This window comes from Sciurus carolinensis, chromosome 11 (assembly GCF_902686445.1).
Source record: "Sciurus carolinensis chromosome 11, mSciCar1.2, whole genome shotgun sequence".
Lineage (NCBI taxonomy): Eukaryota > Metazoa > Chordata > Mammalia > Rodentia > Sciuridae > Sciurus > Sciurus carolinensis.
Genome location: NC_062223.1, coordinates 107,631,239 through 107,652,533, shown reverse-complemented (window position 1 = coordinate 107,652,533; position 21,295 = coordinate 107,631,239). Strand labels below are relative to the sequence as shown.

At 36.1% G+C, this 21,295-nt stretch overlaps 1 protein-coding gene across 1 annotated transcript in view; it reads left to right on the top strand.

Annotated features, from left to right (window-relative positions):
• Positions 1 to 18,182, top strand: part of Alkbh8 (alkB homolog 8, tRNA methyltransferase) — a 54,218-nt gene extending 36,036 nt beyond the window's left edge. Inside the window, exons 10-11 of the mRNA XM_047517133.1 lie at positions 11,956 to 12,105; positions 17,507 to 18,182. Of these exons, the coding sequence (XP_047373089.1) occupies positions 11,956 to 12,105; positions 17,507 to 18,058 (702 nt within the window). The 3' untranslated portion in view covers positions 18,059 to 18,182. The remainder of the gene's footprint in view (positions 1 to 11,955; positions 12,106 to 17,506) is intronic.
• The last annotated feature ends 3,113 nt before the right edge of the window (positions 18,183 to 21,295 follow it).

Genomic DNA, 21,295 nt, shown 5'->3' with positions numbered 1-21,295 from the left:
ACTTTCTTAGTTGCTAAACATCATTGAGATTGCAAACATAACATTCAATGATGTCAAGAGTTAATAAGAATTAAAGATATATTTATATAGACTTATTCTATATATCTGTTTTTATTTTGTTTGACTATCCCAGAAAAGGAAAGGAGAATGGAAACTAACAATGTCAAGTTCCAGCTGTGTGCCAAGTGCTGTGCTATGTTTTCTCACATATCTAATCTATGAGATTGGCATTACTGTCTCCCATTTTACCAGTGGGAAAATTGAAGCTCAGTAGGTTATGACATGCTAAGAGTCAAGTTTTAGAATCTCATTTCTGACTCCAGATTCCATACTCTGTGGCATTAGTATCTTGTAGAAATACATAGTGGTGAGATTCACTATTGTGTATTTATACATGTACATACTCTGTGGCAATCTGCTAAAAGAGACTTTAAAGTTTAGCTGCAGTGACAGAAAACTATGTTAAAGCTGAGATGGCAGGAATCGTGTCTGTTTTGTTCTTCAGTTGTAAGCACATAGTAGTAGAAGCTTATAAATGGTGAGGAGCAAACCTGTGAGTATACCTTTAATTTCTTACATGAAACCAGAGTATATACAATGCTGTGTTCTACAACCTTCAGTAAGTGACAACCTCAAAATGGGTAGACCTTAACTCAGGGTAGGATACATTTAGGACATAGATTTTCTTCACAGGACAATGATTTTTGTCCCAATATGTAATAATAACATTTTTTTGCACAGTACTTTTATGGTTAATGAAATATTTGGTTCATATCATTTCATTTGATCCTTTTTTTTTTTTTTCTGGTATTTGGAATTGAACTCAGGGGCATTAACCATTGAGCCATATCCCCAGCCCTTTTTTGTGTTTTTTTTTTTTTTTGGGTTTTTTATTTATTTATTTATTTTTTTTTGAGACAGGGTCTCACTGAGTTGCTGAGGGCCTTGCTAAGTTGCTGAGGCTGGCTTCGAACTCATGATCCTCCTGCCTCAGCTTCCCAAGCCACTGGGATTACAGGCAAGCGCCACTACACCCGGCCCAATTTGATTCTCATATGAACCCTGAGAATTGGGTATTTTTAGTCTTTTATTTTAGAATAAGGAAACAGAAGCACTGAGATATCAAGTAGTTTTCTTAGTTGTTCAAGTAGTTATTGCTGAAATCAGAATATGGATCTGGAGTTTAGTATTTCTTTCTCTCTGTACTTTGCTGTTTGCCTATTTCTCTGTTTTATTAATAGTTTTAAAACTGTTGTATATTTTTAAGAAATATAGATGAAATATTTTTACCTGTAATCTTAATACCCTAATAAATCAGTTTATTATTATGGATATCTTTTCAGTGTTTTTCCTGTAAATGTCTTAACATAGTAATGAGGATGTATGCAATTTGATTATTCATTTATATCACTTAATATTTTCATTTTGATATGTTGTTTCACAAAGTTTCTGGTCTTTATAATATTCTATATGATATTCTATGTTACTGTACATTTGGTTGTGTTCATTGTCGAGCTACCATAAATAACACTATTATGAATGTATATATTGACAATGTGACAAGAAAGAAGAATATGTATTTTTGGAGTGAGAACAACCAGTTTTTTTAATTGGTTCTTTTTAGTTATACATAACATTAGGATTCACTTCGATGTAATATAAAAGCATGGAATACAATTTGCTCTAATTTAGTCCCCATTACTTTCCATATGTCTTCCCTCCTGCCTTCCCCTGTACCCTTCCCTCTACTACTGATACTTCTGCTATTTATTTATAATTTTTAAAAATTAGTATCTTGTGGATATACATAATGGTGAGATTAACTATTGTTTATTTATACGCCTACATAGGAAAGTTAGATCAGATTCATTTCACTATTTTTCCCGTGTCCTAACCCTCCTCCCTTCCCTTCAGTACTCTTTCTGTACTCCGCTGCTTTTTCATCTATTTTGATGGAATCCCTTTCTTTTCTCACTTTCTTTTTTCCCCCCTTATTTTGGACTAGCTTCCACATATCAGAGAAAACATTTGACCTTTGACCTTTTGGGTCTGGCTTATTTCACTTAGCTTGATAGTCTCCAGTTTCATCTAATTACTAGCAAATGTTAGTTTCATTCTTCTTTATGACTGACTAAAACTCTATTGTGGGCTAGTGAGAGCCTTTCTGAACAGAGCAGGCTCCGAGTCCCGGAGCTGCCGCAGCGCAGTGTACTCCTGCAAAGAACCAGCGGAGAGCCTCGATCTGCAAGCAGCCTCAGGGATCAGGGCAGGGCAGCCGGAGACCTCTTCAGGCGGCTCTGCCCACTCCGGCTGCGGACTCTCTTCACGGGGCGATCCAAGATGGCGGCCTAGAGGGAGACTACACCCCCATTCGCTCCAGAACCCAGGAGTTAAGAAGGGGAGGCATTGAGAGACTCGGACTGAAGTGGAGCCACGGGTGAGTCTGCCCACTGGGTAAAGCTCGGCCCGGGTGGCAGGCCCAGATAGAGGTGGCTTATCGGAGCCGGGCAGGGCAGCTAGAGTCATCCACAGGCAGCCCTGCGCACTCCGGCGGTGGGCCCCGCCCACACAGCCAGCTTCTCCAGGTTCTTGGAACGGAACTGGCCCGCTAGTGAGAGCCTTTCTGAACAGAGCAGGCTCCGAGTCCCGGAGCCGCTGCAGCGCAGTGTACTCCTGCAAAGAACCAGCGGAGAGCCTCGATCTGCAAGCAGCCTCAGGGATAAGGGCAGGGCAGCCGGAGACCTCTTCAGGCGGCTCTGCCCACTCCGGCTGCGGGCTCTCTTCACGGGGCGATCCAAGATGGCGGCCTAGAGGGAGACTGCATCCCCATTCGCTCCAGAACCCAGGAGTTAAGAAGGGGAGGCATTGAGAGACTCGGACTGAAGTGGAGCCACGGGTGAGTCTGCCCACTGGGTAAAGCTCAGCCCGGGTGGCAGGCCCAGATAGAAGTGGCTTATTGGAGCCGGGCAGGGCAGCTAGAGTCTTCCCAAGGTAGTCTTCCACACTCCGGCAGTGGGCTCCTCCCACACGGCCAGCTGCACGGTGCAGGCCCACAGTGAGAGCATTTCCGCACAGAGCCAGTTCCAAAACGTGGAACCAGTAGGGGGCTAGGGGCAGTATTCTTCGAATGAGCTGCTTTATCAGATTCCTCCAAGACATCAGGCTACTGAAGGCTGGGAGGTGATACACTGGAAATCTACTGGGACACTATAAGCCAATAGTGGAAAACTGCAATATCTCAGGGTCCCACTGACAACTGACCATTATGAGAAAACAAGGGAAGAAAATGTCCCAAACAAACCTAGATACTACATCAATAAAACCCAATGACAGCACAGCAGAAGAAATGTCAGAAAGGGAGTTCAGAATGTACGTAATTAAAACGATCAGGGAAGCTAATGAGGAGATGAAAGAGCAAATGCAGGCATTGAAGGAGGAGATGAAAGAGCAAATGCAGGCATTAAATGATCGCACCAATCAACAGTTAAAAGACCAAATACGGGAAGCAAGAGATCATTTCAATAAAGAGTTAGAGATACTGAAAAAAAAACCAAACTGAAATCCTTGAAATGAAGGAAACAATAAACCAAGTTAAAAACTCCATAGAAAGCATAACCAATAGGATAGAACACCTGGAAGACAGAACCTCAGACATTGAAGACAAAATATTTAACCTTGAAAACAAAGTTGAACAAACAGAGAAGATGGTAAGAAATCATGAACAGAATCTCCAAGAACTATGGGATATCATGAAAAGGCCAAATTTGAGAATTATTGGGATTGAGGAAGGCTTAGAGAAACAAACCAAAGGAATGAACAATCTATTCAATGAAATAATAACAGAAAATTTTCCAAATCTGAAGAATGAAATGGAAAACCAAGTACAAGAGGCTTATAGAACTCCAAACATACAAAATTACAACAGACCCACACCAAGGCACATTATTATGAAAATACCTAACATACAAAATAAAGACAGAATTTTAAAGGCCGCGAGAGAAAAGAATCAAATTACATTCAGAGGGAAACCAATAAGAATATCAGCAGATTTTTCAATCCAGACCCTAAAAGCTAGAAGGGCCTGGAACAACATATACCAAGCCCTGAAAGAAAACGGATGCCAACCAAGAATCTTATACCCAGCAAAACTTACCTTCAAATTTGACGATGAAATAAGATCCTTCCATGATAAACAAAAGCTAAAGGAATTTACAAAAAGAAAGCCAGCATTACAGAACATTCTCAGCAAAATATTCCATGAGGAAGAGATGAAAAACAACGATGCAAATCAGCAACAGGAGGCGCTAGCCTAAAGGAATAGCCAAATAAAGGAGAAACCAAATCATGTCAAAAACAAATATGAGTCAATTGACTGGGAATACAAATCATATCACAATAATAACCCTGAATGTTAATGGCCTGAATTCATCAATCAAAAGACACAGACTGGCAGATTGGATTAAAAAGAAAAATCCAACAATATGCTGCCTGCAAGAGACTCATCTCATAGAAAGAGACACCCATAGACTAAAGGTGAAAGGATGGGGAAAAACATACCATGCACACGGACACAGCAAAAAAGCTGGAGTATCCATCCTCATCTCAGATAATGTGGACTTCAAACCAAAACTAGTCAGAAGGGATAAAGAAGGACATTACATGCTGCTTAAGGGAAGCATAAATCAGCAAGACATAACAATCATAAATATCTATGCCCCGAACATTGGCTCATCCACGTACGTCAAACAAATCCTTCTCAATTCCAGAAATCAAATAGACCACAACACAATAATACTAGGCGATTTTAACACACCTCTCTCACCACTGGATAGATCGTCCAAACAAAAATTGAATAAAGAAACTATAGATCTCAACAACACAATCAGCAATTTAGACTTAACGGACATATATAGAATATACCATCCAACAAAGAATGAATACACTTTCTTCTCAGCAGCACATGGATCCTTCTCTAAAATAGACCATATTTTATGCCACAAAGCTACTGTTAGTAAATACAAGAAGATAGAGATACTACCTTGTACTCTATCAGATCATAATGGATTGAAATTAGAAATAAATGACAGAATAAAAAACAGAAACTTCTCCAATACCTGGAGACTAAATAATACACTATTATATGATGAATGGATAACAGAAGACATCAGGAGGGAAATAAAAAAATTCTTAGAAGTAAACGAGAACAAAGACACATCATATCAAAATCTCTGGGACACTATGAAAGCAGTACTTAGAGGAAGATTTATTTCATGGGGTGCATTCAAAAAAAGAAGTAGAAATCAACAAATAAACGACTTAACACTACAGCTCAAAGCACTAGAAAAAGAAGAGCAGACCAATACCAAAAGTAGTAGAAGACAGGAAATAGTTAAAATCAGAGCCGAAATCAACGAAATCGAAACAAAAGAAACAATCGGAAAAATTAACAAAATAAATAGTTGGTTCTTTGAAAAAATAAATAAAATTGATAAACCCTTAGCCACACTAACAAAGAGAAAGAGGGAGAAAACTCAAATTACTAAAATTCGGAATGAACAAGGAAACATCACAACAGACACGAGTGAAATACAAAACATAATTAGAAGCTATTTCGAAAATCTATACTCCAACAAAACAGAAAACCTTGAAGACATCAACAAATTTCTAGAGACATATGAACTACCTAAACTGAACGAGGAGGACATACACAACTTAAATAAACCAATTTCAAGCAATGAAATAGAAGAGGTCATCAAAAGCCTACCAACAAAGAAAAGTCCAGGACCAGATGGGTTCTCAGCCGAGTTCTACAAAACCTTTAAAGAAGAGCTCATTCCAATACTCCTCAAACTATTCCATGAAATAGAAGAGGAGGGAACCCTACCAAACTCGTTCTATGAAGCCAATATCACCCTGATACCTAAACCAGACAGAGACACATCGAGGAAAGAAAATTTCAGACCAATATCCTTAATGAACATCGACGCAAAAATTCTCAACAAAATTTTAGCAAATCGCATACAAATATGTATTAAAAAGATAGTGCACCACGATCAAGTGGGTTTTATCCCAGGGATGCAAGGTTGGTTCAACATTCGGAAATCAATAAATGTCATTCACCATATCAACAGACTTAAAGTTAAGAATCACATGATTATTTCAATAGATGCAGAAAAAGCATTTGATAAAATACAACATCCCTTCATGCTCAAAACACTAGAAAAAATTGGGGTAGTGGGAACATTCCTAAACATTATAAAGGCCATCTACGCTAAGCCCATGGCTAATATCATTCTAAATGGTGAAAAACTGAAAGCATTCCCCCTAAAAACTGGAACAAGGCAGGGATGCCCTCTTTCACCGCTTCTATTCAACATCGTCCTTGAGACTCTAGCCAGAGCAATCAGACAAACCAAAGAAATTAAAGGGATACGAATAGGAAAAGAAGAACTCAAACTATCCCTGTTCGCTGATGACATGATTATATATTTAGAGGAACCTGGAAATTCCACCAGAAAACTTTTAGAACTCATAAGTGAATTCAGTAAAGTAGCAGCTTACAAGATCAATGCTCATAAATCCAATGCATTTTTATACATAAGTGATGAATCTTCAGAAAGAGAAATTAGGAAAACTACCCCATTCACAATAGCATCGAAAAAAATAAAATACTTGGGAATCAATCTCACAAAAGAGGTGAAAGACCTCTACAATGAGAACTACAGAACACTAAAGAAAGAAATTCAAGAAAACCTTAGAAGATGGAAAGATCTCCCATGTTCCTGGATAGGCAGAATTAATATCGTCAAAATGGCTATACTACCTAAAGTGCTATACAGATTCAATGCAATTCCAATTAAAATCCCAATGATGTACCTTGCAGAAATAGAGCAAGCAATTATGAAATTCATCTGGAAGAATAAAAAACCTAGAATAGCTAAAGCAATCCTCAGTAGCAAGAGCGAAGCAGGGGGTATTGCAATACCAGATCTTCAACTCTACTACAAAGCAATAGTAACAAAAACGGCATGGTATTGGTACCAAAATAGACAGGTAGATCAATGGTACAGAATAGAGGACATGGACACAAACCCAAATAAATACAATTTTCTCATACTAGACAAAGGTTCCAACAATATGCAATGGAGAAAAGATAGCCTCTTCAACAAATGGTGCTGGGAAAACTGGAAAACTATATGCAATAGAATGAAATTAAACCCCTATCTCTCACCCTACACAAAACTCAACTCAAAATGGATCAAGGACCTCGGAATCAGACCAGAGACCCTGCATCTTATAGAAGAAAAAGTAGGTCCAAATCTTCAACTTGTTGGCTTAGGATCAGATTTCCTTAACAGGACTCCCATAGCACAAGAAATAAAAGCAAGAATCAACAACTGGGATAGATTCAAACTAAAAAGCTTTCTCTCAGCAAAGGAAACTATCAGAAATGTGAAGAGAGAGCCTACAGAGTGGGAGAATATCTTTGCCAACCATACCTCAGATAGAGCGCTAATTTCCAGAATCTATAAAGAACTCAAAAAACTCTACACGAAGAATACAAATAATCCAATCAACAAATGGGCTAAGGAAATGAACAGACACTTCACAGAAGAAGATGTACAAGTAATCACCAGATATATGAAAAAATGTTCAACATCCCTAGTAATAAGGGAAATGCAAATCAAAACTACCCTAAGATTTCATCTCACCCCAATTAGAATGGTGATTATCAAGAATACAAGCAACAATAGGTGTTGGCGAGGATGTGGTGAAAAAGGAACACTCATACATTGCTGGTGGGGTTGCAAATTAGTGCAGCCACTCTGGAAAGCAGTGTGGAGATTCCTCAGAAAGCTTGGAATGGAAACACCATTTGACCCAGCTATCCCACTCCTTGGCCTATACCCAAAGGACTTAAAATCAGCATACTACAGAGATACAGCCACATCAATGTTCATTGCTGCTCAATTCACCATAGCCAGATTGTGGAACCAACCTAGATGCCCTTCAGTTGATGAATGTATAAAGAAACTGTGGCATATTTATACAATGGAATATTACTCCGCAATGAAGAATGATAAAATTATGGCATTTGTAGGCAAATGGTCGAAATTGGAGAATATCATGCTAAGTGAGATAAGCCAATCTCAAAAAACTAAAGGACGAATGATCTCGCTGATAAGTGGATGAGGACATATAATGGGGGGTGGGACGGGCTAGCATTAGGTTTAGGGTTAGGTTTAGAGTTAGGCTAAGGAGAGCGGTAAGAATGAAGGAAAGAAGGACTGTGTAGAGGGAAAAGAGGGGTGGGAGGGGTGGGAGGGGTGGGGGGGAGGGGAAAAATAAAATAAACATCATTACCCTATGTAAACGTAAAAAAATAAAAAAAATAAATAAATAAAAATAAATAAATAAAAGTAAGTGAAATAAGTCAGAAAAAAAAAACTCTATTGTGTGTGTGTGTGTGTGTGTGTGTGTATACACACATATATCACATTTTCTTTATCTTTTTTTTCTGTAAAAGGGCACCTAGGTTGACTCCATAATAGCATGACTATTATGGATTTTACTGCTATAAACGTTGATGTTACTATATCCCTATAGTTTGCTGATTTAGATCTCTTTGATATATACTGAGGATTGCAATAGCTGGGTCATGTGGTGGCTTCATTCCTAGAAAACCAGAATTCTAAATCTTTGCTTTACCTACCACATAAGTATTATTCAACTTTGAGAAAATTACTTATTATCTTTTTTATTTTTATTTTTATTTTTTTTACTTTTTTTTTTTTTTTTTTTACCTTTTTAAAAATTTTATTTGAGATGAACTTTCCTCATCTATGCATGGTGATGCTATTACCTAACCCAAAATGTGCTATGAGAATTAAGTGCATTAATACAAAAAATATGCTTTAATACATTGAGGAAATTCAGAAAAAGGCAGTTGCTATTAGCCTGGTTAGCAGCTTTCTTATTTTGGATTATTTCTTTAATAAATTTTAGAAGACTATTTATTGGGCCAAAAGTTGTAAATATTTTTATCTTAATTAAAAATTAGTTTGATTATGTTATGGTTTGGCTATAAGGTATACCCACAGAACTCCTGTGTTAATGCAAGAATAGTCAGAGGTGAGATGATTAGATTATGAAAGCTGTAACCTAATTGGTCCATCCAAGTTTGAATGGACTAACTGGGTGGTAACTGTGGGCAGGTGGGGCATGGTCAGAGGAGGTACTCTGAAAGGCTAAATCCTCCCTGAGAACCTTCTTCTGAGTATTCTCTCTGCTTCTTGGCTGCCATGAGCAGAGTAGCACTCCTCTGCCATACATTTCTGCCATGATGTTCTGCCTCACCTTGGGCCCACCAACCATGGACGGAACCTCTGAAACTGTAAGCCAAAATAAAACTTCCTACTTGAATAAGTTGTTCTTGTCAGGTATTTGGTCACAGCAATGAAAAGCTGACTAACACAAACTAATGACTTTTTAAATGGTTAAGCCAATTCATATTGTCACCAATATTTTATCACATTGCTATCACTGTGGTATATTTTAAATATTTTTGCTAGTGTTATGGCTTCGATGTGAGGTGTCCCCAAAAGCTCATGTAGGAGACAGTGCAAGAATGTTCAGAGGAGAAATGATTGGGTTGTAAGAGTCTTAACCCAATCAGTGAAATCCCCTGATAAGGATTAACTGAGTGGTAACTGAAGTGGTAATGTGTGGCTGGAGGAGGTGAGAATTGGGGTGTGGCTCTGGGGTATATATTTTGTATCTGGAGAGTGGACACTCTCTACTTCCTGATCAACATGTGAGCCTCTTCCCTCCTCCACACTCTTCCACCATGATGTTCAGTTTCACCTCAAGCCCTGAGGAATGGAGCCGGCCTTCTATGCACTAAGACCTCTGAAACCATGAGCCCCCAAATAAACTTCCTTCTCTACAGTTGTGCTGGTCGGGTCATTTAATCACAGCAGTGAAAAAGCTCACTAAAATAGATAGTTTAATAGAAGAAAAATAGAATTTTATTTTAATTTGCACCTTTGAATAGTAGGGTGAATTTTTTTCATGTTTACCTAGACTTCCAGAGTTGCATCCTTAATGTTTTGTTGAAGACTAAATATATAGAAGGGTAAAATAATACACTTATAATTCTAATACATGCTTTTTGTCATGATCTCCATCTAACCTATAGAAATATGTGGCTTTATTAGAGACTTTGAATATATATTGGGTGTTTGCAAAATAAGCTTGTTGTCATGAGGCAACATTATTAGGGAGAATTTCAAATACTTGGCCTTATTCTTGGTATAAAAACTTAAAGGAATTTAGAAATAGAGAAGTAAAACAATTGTGATATTTTGACTGGAATATATGGGATACCTAGGAAAATAATTGAAAGATGAAAGTAGTGAGCTTGACATGAGTCAGTTCCATCCATGTCAATGGAGAATCTGTAATAGACCTGGTGCTTTATTACTAAAATTTGCTGCACTGTTTCTTCTTGGTTAAAAGGAGTGCTATGAGCAAACAGACATAAGAACCTGACAAGAAAGAGAAATTTCCTGTTGTTTTGTGTGGCTGCTGTTCTTGTTCTGTTTTTATCTGTGTTCCCAGATAATACTTCTCTTCTGAGAGATTGTTGAGCCCTATGTCTGAGGACTTGTTTTATAGGTAGGCTGAATTTCTTCCTGATGGCTCTTAGTAAGGTTTAGCTGTCAGAATTGGGCATAATTGAAACTTCTGATTCTGTGAACTGAATTTAAATGTAACAAAAGATAGCAAGCATAAAAATATAATGTGTGTGTATAACAAGTGCACACATTGATATTGTAACTGTTGGGTGAGTGACATAGAATATGGGTGAAAATAAATAAAAGCAGTAAGTCAGGCATGGATTAAAAAAATTTTTTTTTTAGTTGCCAGTGGAATTTTCTTTTACTAATTTGTGGTACTGAGGACCAAATCCAGGGCCTCACACATGCCAGGCAAGTGCTCTACCACTGAACCACAACCCCAGCCCCCAGGCATGGATCTTAAACAGATAAAGGAAACAATTGGGAATTGTGCCACTGTTATTAATAGCCCCTCAGTACTTTTCCATCCTAGAGTATATCACAGAAAATTGCTGTACTTTACCTCTAGCTTGGTGTCTTTTATTCCACTTCATAAATTAAAACGGCTCTGAGATAGAATTTAAAAGCTGTTTAATACCTATTAGAAATTTAGCAAATTCATTAAATATGATCAGCATGTGGTTTAACTCCTCAGGAATTATTTTGATACGAGGCTTGGTTATGCTTAAAGATTTAACTAAGTATTATTTTATAAGTTTTGAATTCAGCACTTTATTCTTGATAAGGTTAAATGTTTAACAGAAAAAATGAAAAATGAACTAAATAAATTTTTAAATAAACAATTTTACCTTTATGGATTTTTTGGACTTTATTTTCTTGTAAAAGTAATACATGTGGAAAAGTATAAATAAACAGAGAAAAAGAAATCACCCATCTTCCTGCTATTCCCATATAGTACGTATAGTAACCAAAGATCATGTTCTTTGTAGCTCCCCTAAAAACTAAAATGTCTGTTTAGGGGACAATTTTGATTTTTATATGTAATATTACAGAAAGATGTACATTCTGAATGGTGATCAATTAGGTGCAAATTTGAACCTCCCATTTCCACCACTGTCATTTTTTTTAAGTCATTTTGTTTCTATTCATTAATTTGAGTTGTCTGATATTTGTTAAGGTAATAAATGTTATCATGAGCAATTATATATATTCTGACTTTGTGCTGACTATAAGAACTGGAAATATTGTGGTCTGAGACCATTTGATAATAAATATGAAATCTATTTAATGGCTTTAAGATATGGAATAAACCAACAGCTCTTAATTTCTTATGACATTCAAACAAAACATTATGAAATTTTTTTCTCTCTCATAGATCGGTTGTGATCGTAGCCCAAACCTTGTGGACATCTGTAGAGAGAGGCAGCTTCAGGCCTTTGTCTGTGATGCATTGGCTATTCCATTTCGCACTGGGTCTTGTGATGCCTGCATCTCCATTGCTGTTATTCACCATTTTGCAACAGCAGTAAGTATTGTTTTTCTTTCTCCAAGATTTCTTTGGTAAGTGACAGCAAAAACTCATTGAGTTTTACTGATGTTAGATCCTGTTTTAGCTTTTCATCTTTTTCCATTTCTTGTTACATAATCCATCTTCTTTTAAGAGAGTATGTGTAACAAAGATAGGTTACATGGGAGTTCTGGTTACTTAAACAGAGGCCTGATGAGACTCGGTGCTAATATTGCTGTATATTTTAGCTGTTTTCTATCTCAGCTTTCATTCATTTCTAAATGCCTTCCTTCAGATCCACAGAGTCCCAGAATGTTAGTTGGAAGAGACTTTGAGGCCATTAATTCTAGCCTTCATGAGTTTATATTCACTCGTTAGATTATGAGTCTCTTCGCTCTTTCCCACATTTCTTTCTCAACCCACACTCCTGTCATTAACATGTGATTCTTATTTCCTTCCTATTCTGTTTTTACTCTTGTCCTATTTGTTCTTTAAAACTCCGATAGTAGTATGTTAACTCTTAAAATGTTTTTAATTTTTCACTTTTACCCTATAGGTAGGATTGTAAATTAATACAACCTTTGTGGAAATCAGTATGGAGGTTCCTCAAAAGAGTAGGAATGGAACCACCATATGACCTAGCTATACTACTCCTTGGTATTTATCTTAGAGAATTAAGGTCATAATACTATAGTGATATATGTATGCCTGTGTTTATAGCAGCACAGTTCACAATAACCATACTATGTAACCAGCCCAGGTGTCCATCAATGGATGAATAGACAAAGAAAATGTGGTATACGTACACAGTGGAGTTTTATTCCTCCATAAAGAAGAGTGAAACTATGTCATTTGCAGGAAAATGGATAGAACTTGAGAACACTATATAAGTGAAATAAGCTAAGCTCAGAAAGTCAAGGGTCATATGTTTTCTCATATATGTGGAAGCTAGAGAGGAAAAAGGAAAAAGAAGTTGTGGAGGGAGATATCATGAAAAGCAAAGGGAGATAAAAGCATAAAGGAAAGTGATCAGGAGGAGGGAGGACGAGTGAGAAAGGGGAAATCCTGAGAACTTATATTAGCCAAAATCTATTGTGTACATGTACAAATATGTAAAATGAACCCCACCATTTTATATGACTATAGTGCACCAATAAAAATAATGGATAAAAATTTAAAAAGTAAAGATATTTTTAAATGTAAAATATTCTTAATTTTTAAATGTTAATATTTTATATTTTACTTACAGGGGGAAAAAAAAGCGTATTTTTCCTGAGTGTCAGTGGTTTCTCCCCTGATCTAAACAAGAACAATATAGCTTACTTTGTGGGTCTTTGGCAGACTCAGTAGACCTTATCCCCTTACCTGAGTTCAAAATAAGTCAGAAAACCCTCTATGATATTTGTCTCTTCAATCACTAGCTCTTTATTTTTTAATGGTAACTGGGAGATTCTGCTGGGCTGCAGCAAACAGGGTAAAGGGACTATTGTAAAAGTCTGCAGTACACTTAGAAGAATTACTGCAACAAAGGAAGGCTTGTGAGCACAGATATGCCTGTAAATTTAAAAATTCCCTTCATTTGGAAGAAATGTTTGGCACACTTTGTTTCCTTCAGCCACAGCTTACTCCGTGACAGAGGACTATCTTCAAAGTATGAAAGAAAGTAAAATACAGATATATCTGTATCCAATTTTTTGCAATTACAAGTATGTGTTAGATTTCCCCCCTTATCTTCTTCAAGATTTGTCATATCCACCTTTCTCTCCATATCTCTTGTCATTTATTTAAAATTCATTGACCACATACAAAAGAATCAAGTTGAATCAAAGACCTATAAGAGCCAAAACTATAAGACTCTAAGAACAAAATATAGGAGAAAAGCTTTGTGACCTGGATTTGGCAATGATTTCTTGATTATGATTCTAAGAGCCTGGGCAACAAGTGAAAAAAATAGAGAAGTTGGACTTTGTCAAAATTAAAACTTTTGTGCATCAAACAACACTTATCAACACAGTGAAGATGCATCCCATGGAACAGGAAATGATATTTGCAAATTGTGTCTGATAGGAATTAATATCTAAAATATATGCAGAACTACTAAAATGTGACAACAAAGCAACAAACAACCCAATCAAAAGAAGATGAAGGACTTAAATAGATATTTTAAAAGTAAGATATACAAATGGCCAATAAGCACATGGAAAAGTGCTCAACTCACTAATCATCAGGAAAATGCAGATCAAAACTGTAGTGAAGTTGCAGCTCACACACATTAGGATAGCTGTTACTAGAAATATAGAAAGTAGTGTTAGCAAGGATGTGCAGAAATTAGAACCCTTCTGCATCGCTGGTAGAAATACAGTAGTATAGCCACTGGGGAAAACTGCATGGCAGTTCCTCAGAAAATTAAACACAGAATTATCATATAATCCAGCAATAATACTTCTAGATATATAACCCCCCCCAAAAAAACTGAAACTATAGGCTTGTGATATTTGTATACCCATGTTCATAGAGCCATTATTCACAATATCCAAAATGTGGAAACAGATGTCCATTGATGGATGATGAATGGGTGAACAAAATGTGGTCTATATACGTATAGTGGAATATTGACTATTATTCAAATTGAAGAGGGAAGGAAATTCTGATACATGCTACAATGTAGCTGAACCTTGAAGACATTATGCTAAGTGAAATAAGCCAGACAGAAATGGACAAATGTTTTGAAGTACTTACATAAGGTAAGTTAAATTCATAGAGAGAGAGAGTACTACAGTGATTCTCAGAGGCTGGGGAAGTTAGATTGGAGAGTTATTTTTTAACTGGTAGAGTTTCAGTTTGATGAAAAGTTGTGGTGATGTACAGTGATGCCATCACTTATACTGTTGTACGAGTGTAATTAACATTACTCATTTGTATATACTTAAAATGATTAAAATGGCAGGTTTTACATCATGTGTATTTTACCACAATAAAAACTAATTTGTTGAAAATCAGTTTTATGCTGGTATTAAGCAAGCTGCTGGGAATACAAATGGAGAAGTCCAAGTCTGTGCATTCATACAGCTCATAGTCAAATGGAGAAGGCAACACTGATTAACGAGTTGGTTGGTTTGGAATTATATGATGTTGATTGAGTGCCATAGTGGTGATTTTGATTTTTGAGAGACATTGAAAGAGTTTACATATTGTGAGTGCCTTGATCAAATATATGCCATATAGAGATTGTTATTAGGGCACTGTGGAAGATGGTTTATGATAGGAGGCAAGACTGAATATGGAAAGGCTGTTTTAATAGTCCAAGTATCTGGAGACAATGAGGTAAGGGAATCGAAGTCTTGGTGGATGAATTCTATTCCCCTGTACTTCATTCCTTCACCACTTTAGTTTATTTTCCAACCTGCCTGATCCCAGGATATCTCATTTTTAATCCACTTTACATTGTGACATCAGTATTATCTTCTCTACCATAACTACTTCTACCGTTTTGTATTCTTTTTACCTTCTGAATAGTTAGGTCTCTTAATACTTAGGTTGTTCATCTATAAAATAAGACAATAGCCTAGCTCATAGGGTTGTTGTCAGAATAAATGAAACAATACATAAATTCCTATCTTGGTGTCTTGTATGTAGTAAGAGCTCAGTAAATATTATTGTTTTATATTATATACAATAAAATGATCTCACCTTAGATTTTTAGGTTGATTTCACATTATTTCCCAGCTCCTGGACCCAACCTGGAAAAATCCTCACCAAGTTTTCTTCTATTAATTCTATAAATTACTCATGCTAAAGATGCTTTCTTCTGTTTTAACATATGACATTATTTTCTATACTTTCCATCCCTGTATTTCAATCTGGAAAATTTGTTCTAGGCTGAATTCTAGTTCAACAATTCTTTGTTGAGATGTGTCTCATTTGCTGTTAATCTATTGCTTTTTTCTGTTACAGAATTTTTGCCTGACTTCTTAATATATTTTAATATATTTTATGTCTTTACTGAAATTCCTTTTTTCTATTTTCATGAACATATTAATCACAGTCATTTTGAAGTCTTTGGGGGTTTACTTCTGTGGTATTTTTTTGCTCTGATTTTCAGTCATTTGATCATGATTGATTTTAACATACCTCATAATTCTTTATTGGATGCTGCACATTTTGTATTTCAAGATTTGGATATTTTTATCTTCCTCCAAAAAGGATTAAATTAGAACAAGCAGATAAGTATAAGCAGATCACTTTAATTCTGTAAAGGGTTGGTTTCACGCTTCATTGGGGCTGATTTATATCTTTTTCTTTTTTTTTTTTTCCTTTCCCTTTCCAGAATATGGCCCTTCTTGGTCTCAAGTGAAAGCCTAGGTTATATCCCAAGGTCATTATCCCTTGGTGGACTGTGAATTTCATTGTCTTTCTCTCTAGCATTGTTTGGCTACTTAAATTTCTGTTTAGTTTTTTAATTTCCTACCTGCTTTGCTGCCAAATTCTTGAAACTTCACCTTGTGCTCATGCAACATAGGAACTGGCAAGTTCTTCTAGAGAAGTTTACATATAGGTTTTTGGAATCACTTCCTAGCAGTTCCTCCTTTACCTATATTTCTGTCTCCCAATTCTCAACTGCTTTCACTTCCCTGTATTCCAAGCGTTACATCTTTAGATGAGTGAGACTTCTGTTTTCTGCATATATTTTATTCTCCCACACTTCGAATTGTCAGATTCTCCCAGGAATTATAGCCCTTCAGGTCCATCCGCCAGAGTTGATCTTTAGTGTCTTTAAGTAGCTGTTCATGTGCAGATTGAGCATCCCTAATCTAAAAATCAAAAATGCTCCAAAACTTGAAACTTTTGGCACCAACGTGATGCCACTCCACACCTAACTTTACATGATGGATTGCTGTCATGATGCAGGCACATTAAAAGTATCATATAAAATTACCTTCAAGCTTTGTGTATAAGGACAATGTGAAACCTTAATGAATTTCATGTTTAGGCTTGGATTCCATCCCCAAGACACTTCATTAAGAATAATACAAACTACTTCATCAAGTCTGTAGGTGGAAGTCTCCATAATCTATCTTAGGTGATATTTTTGTAAATAGCATTGTATGAATGTAATGATTCACCTAAAAGTGCCTCATATTACCACTTGTAGCCCTATAATGAATGACATACCAATGGTGTCATGTGTCCCTGTCAGTCAATTAAGGAAAGTCACAGGGAAAATTAATAGACATCACAGAACAAAATGCTCCTTCCTTTTTTTCTTTTTGTGTTTATATAAAACATTTTGTTAGATTTTTTTTCTGTTCATTGTAGTTGCATACAGGCCTACAGTTAGTTTTATTTTTACATTTCCTCTCTGTGTCCTCCAGTTTCTTAAATGGCAATGTTTTGTTTGTTTGTTGTTTGTTTTTTTTAGGAGCGTAGAGTAGCAGCTCTCCAAGAACTTGTTCGGCTCTTGAGACCCGGAGGAAAGGCACTCATTTATGTCTGGGCAATGGAACAAGAATATAATAATCAGAAGTCCAAGTATCTTAAAGAAAACAGAATTAACCAAGGAAAGAAGGAGATCAGTGATACGTCTACTCGAGGGCAGCTTGTGGAGCAAATGCCTGATGTGAACAATCAAGATTTAGCATTTTCTATGCCCTCCATTAATGTCTTTCAGGAGGAAGAATGTAATTCAAGGAAAGTTACTAATTCTGAGCTGCCTATTCATACTAACAGGACTACTTTTCATTCTCAAGATGTGCTGGTTCCCTGGCACCTTAAAGGAAACCCTGGTAAAGACAAATCTGTTGAGCCATTTGGTCCAGTAGGATCTCATGACCCAGGTTCTGTGTTTCATCGTTACTACCATGTGTTCTGTGCTGGAGAATTGGAAGCTGCCTGCCAGACTTTGAGTAATGTCAGCATTCTTCAAAGCTACTATGATCAGGGAAATTGGTGTGTGATTCTTCAAAAGATCTGAATATTTATATGAACATATCTTAGTAGAGAAGCAATTCTCAAGTTTAAAAAAAAAAAAAAGAGAAACTAAATTAATTGTCCTTTTAATTAAAGAGAGAAATTGTGGTGAAGTACCAAAGGAGAAATCCTGAGAGAAAATTGGAAGCAGAGATTGCTTAGGAAATATTTGATCCACTACTTTGATTGACTTCATAGATGTAGGCTCTTTCTATATTCCCACTCAAGATGGTGTTTAAAAGTGACTGAAGTAATCCATGAAGTATTTGAGATTCTCATGTAAGAATGCAGCATTTTGAAGATGATATTTTGTTATAAATGTTATTAAAGGACCTGAATTTTGTAGAATCTTATTGAAGTAATTATATAATATTTTAATAAGGAAAATATTCCTGGTCAATAGAAAATTATCTGAAGTTTTATCTACAGTTCTGAACTCTATAAAATCATAACCATTTTAGCATCAGACCTTATTAGCATAGGACTTAACCATAGCGGGTGCTCAGTAAAATTTTAATCAGATAATGCCTGTAAATTACTAGAAGTTTCATTCAAAAAAATACCTACTAAACCACTACCATGTGCCAGTTATTGTTTTAAGCACTGGGAATGGAGCAGAGAACAAGAAAGAACAGAGGCTGGGAATATAACTCAGTGTTGAAGCATGTACTTAGTACTTCTGAGGCCCTGGGATCAGTTCCCAGCACCATAACAAACAAATAAGAAAGAACAAAGCCTTTGCCTTTATGGAGCTTACCTGCTAAAGGGGAGAAAGACAATAAACAAATAAATAATAAATAAATATTACATGCCACATAGTGATAAAGATCATGAAAAAATAAAACAAGTCAAGGGGACATTTATCTAGGAGCAAAGGATTACTTTTTAAGTGGCAGAAATAGCTATTAATCCTAACTGTAATTTATTACCAAGAGTTAGGTGGTATTAGTAATTTGTTGATCTAGGTGCTAAAGCCAACTCAAACATATTTAATATTTAAGTTAGAATGCTGCCAGTCAGATCTAACTATGCCCTTTATAGTCAAAGCTATGGTGTGGGTATTTCTAGTTTATTCATAATTTGTCTCAGTCTAGGAACAATCAGGAGTTATTTGCTTATCTATATAATGTTGTATAGTAACTCAGTTTACTAACTGCTTATGTCATGGTTCCAGGAGGAACAAAGTTAGGAAGTTTACTATTGGTTGAATTATCACGCAGAAGATAAATGCTTAGAAACAAAAATTTAAACACTTTACTCCAGTAGGTATTGCTTTTGTATTAACCAGGCTTAAGACTGTTTTAAAGAAAAATTACTTTATGTGAATTATGGGTGCTAGGCTATTATATATCTTATTATTAATGTCAGCGATGTTTAATTTCCAAGCATTGAACTTTCTGAAATCTATAGTGACTGAAAATTGGTCTCAGTTGAGACTTTTTTTTTTGTCATGAAATTTCACTATAAGATCAAGATATACTGTTTCATCCATAAATTTATGAGGTTCATGATAAGGGAAGAAAGATATATGGCTAAATATACTTTATTTCTATTATTTTTGTATGACAGGAATAGTTACTAATCCTGACTGTAATTTATTCTAGGGCATCACATCAAAATTTGAAGTTTGAGTCTTGATAATGAATTTTTAAATTTAGATAAAATAGATGATTTTCTAGAAAGATGCAAGAAGGAAGAAAAATGAAACATGTTGAAAAATAGCATAGGAATTCAGAAGTTGGCTCTAGAATTAGATTTCCTAAAAGTTGGAATCTAGATCTGTCATTTATTAGCTGTGACTTTGAATTACTTAATTTTTCTATGCTTCAATTTTCCTACTTATAAAATTGGAAGAGTTTTATGAAAATTCACTGAATAATAATTGTATAGATCTCAGATTAACCTAAGAACATAGTATTCATCTGGGCATTGTTTCTTATTATTATTCCCAAAGTAGACCCAGAGGAGTTTTAGGTATTGAGTAATGTAAGTCTAATTTTTTTTTTGGTACTGAAAATTGAAGTCAGGGGCATTCAACCACTGAGCCACATCCCTAGCTCTGTTTTGTGTTTTAGAGACATAGTCTCACTTAGTTGCTTAGTGCCTCGCTTTTGCTGAGGCTGGCTTTGAACATGCGATCCTCCTTCCTTAGCCTCCCTCTGAACCACTGGGATTATAGGCGTGTGCCACCACACCGGCAAGTGTGATTTTTTTAATTGTATAATAAATACATTTTTTCCTAATTTTTTGTCTTCCTGTTATTGTCATTTGAGACAGATGTGTTAAAATCTCCTGCTATGCTTATGAATTTCTCTATTCTTTTCTTGTAGATCTGTAAATAGTGTGAATCTCAAAAAAAAATCTGTTACCTTTAGCAGTAGAGTGAGAATTATAGTTCATATAATGTGTTACTACACGAAAAAACTGTAGTTGCAAACTATAATATGAATGAACCCAGAAACTAATACTAAGTAAAAGAAGTCATATATATGATAATGCCACGTGATTTCTGCAGAGCTCAGGAATCCCCAAGACCACCATCCCTGCTGACATCCACTACAAAGTTCAGGCATTTCACAAAACATCCACACTTCTGATGCCAGCTATAAATTCATAAGGCCATCCTCTGGTTTCATGATTTGCAAGAAGAGCTCACAGAACTCACTAAAACCTTTATAGTTATGATTTATTACAGCAGAAGGATACAAGTTAAAATCAGGAGATGTGCACTGGACCAGGGTTTAAGACAATTCTGAACATGGAGTTTTCAGTTGTTCACTCTCAGTAGAGTTAGGGACAAAACAGACTTCTGGCGGCTTTATGATAATATACATGAAGTGTTGCCACCAGGAAAGCTCACTTGAGCCTTGGTGTTCAGATTTTTTATTGAGACTCAGTCATGTAGACATAGTTGACCATGCATGTGGCTAACATTTATTCTTCAATCTCTCTGAAGGTTGAGCTGATACTGCTTGGCCTAAGGTCCTAAGATCTCCAGATAAGCACACATGTTTATCAGGTAGGACTTTGCATGAGTAGAGATCACCTCCCAAGAACCTAGAGCAAAGACCAACCCTGTTTTTGGATAAGGCTAATTCTTAATTTCCTTTAAGTAAAAGATCAAAAATAGACATGAAACTATATTCTTATAAGGCTAAGTTAATTGTAAATTTCTACTTGGAGAAAATGAGTGGACTTTTTTGGTGATCCCAGTGTTCTCTTTCTTTCCCTGGGAGTTATT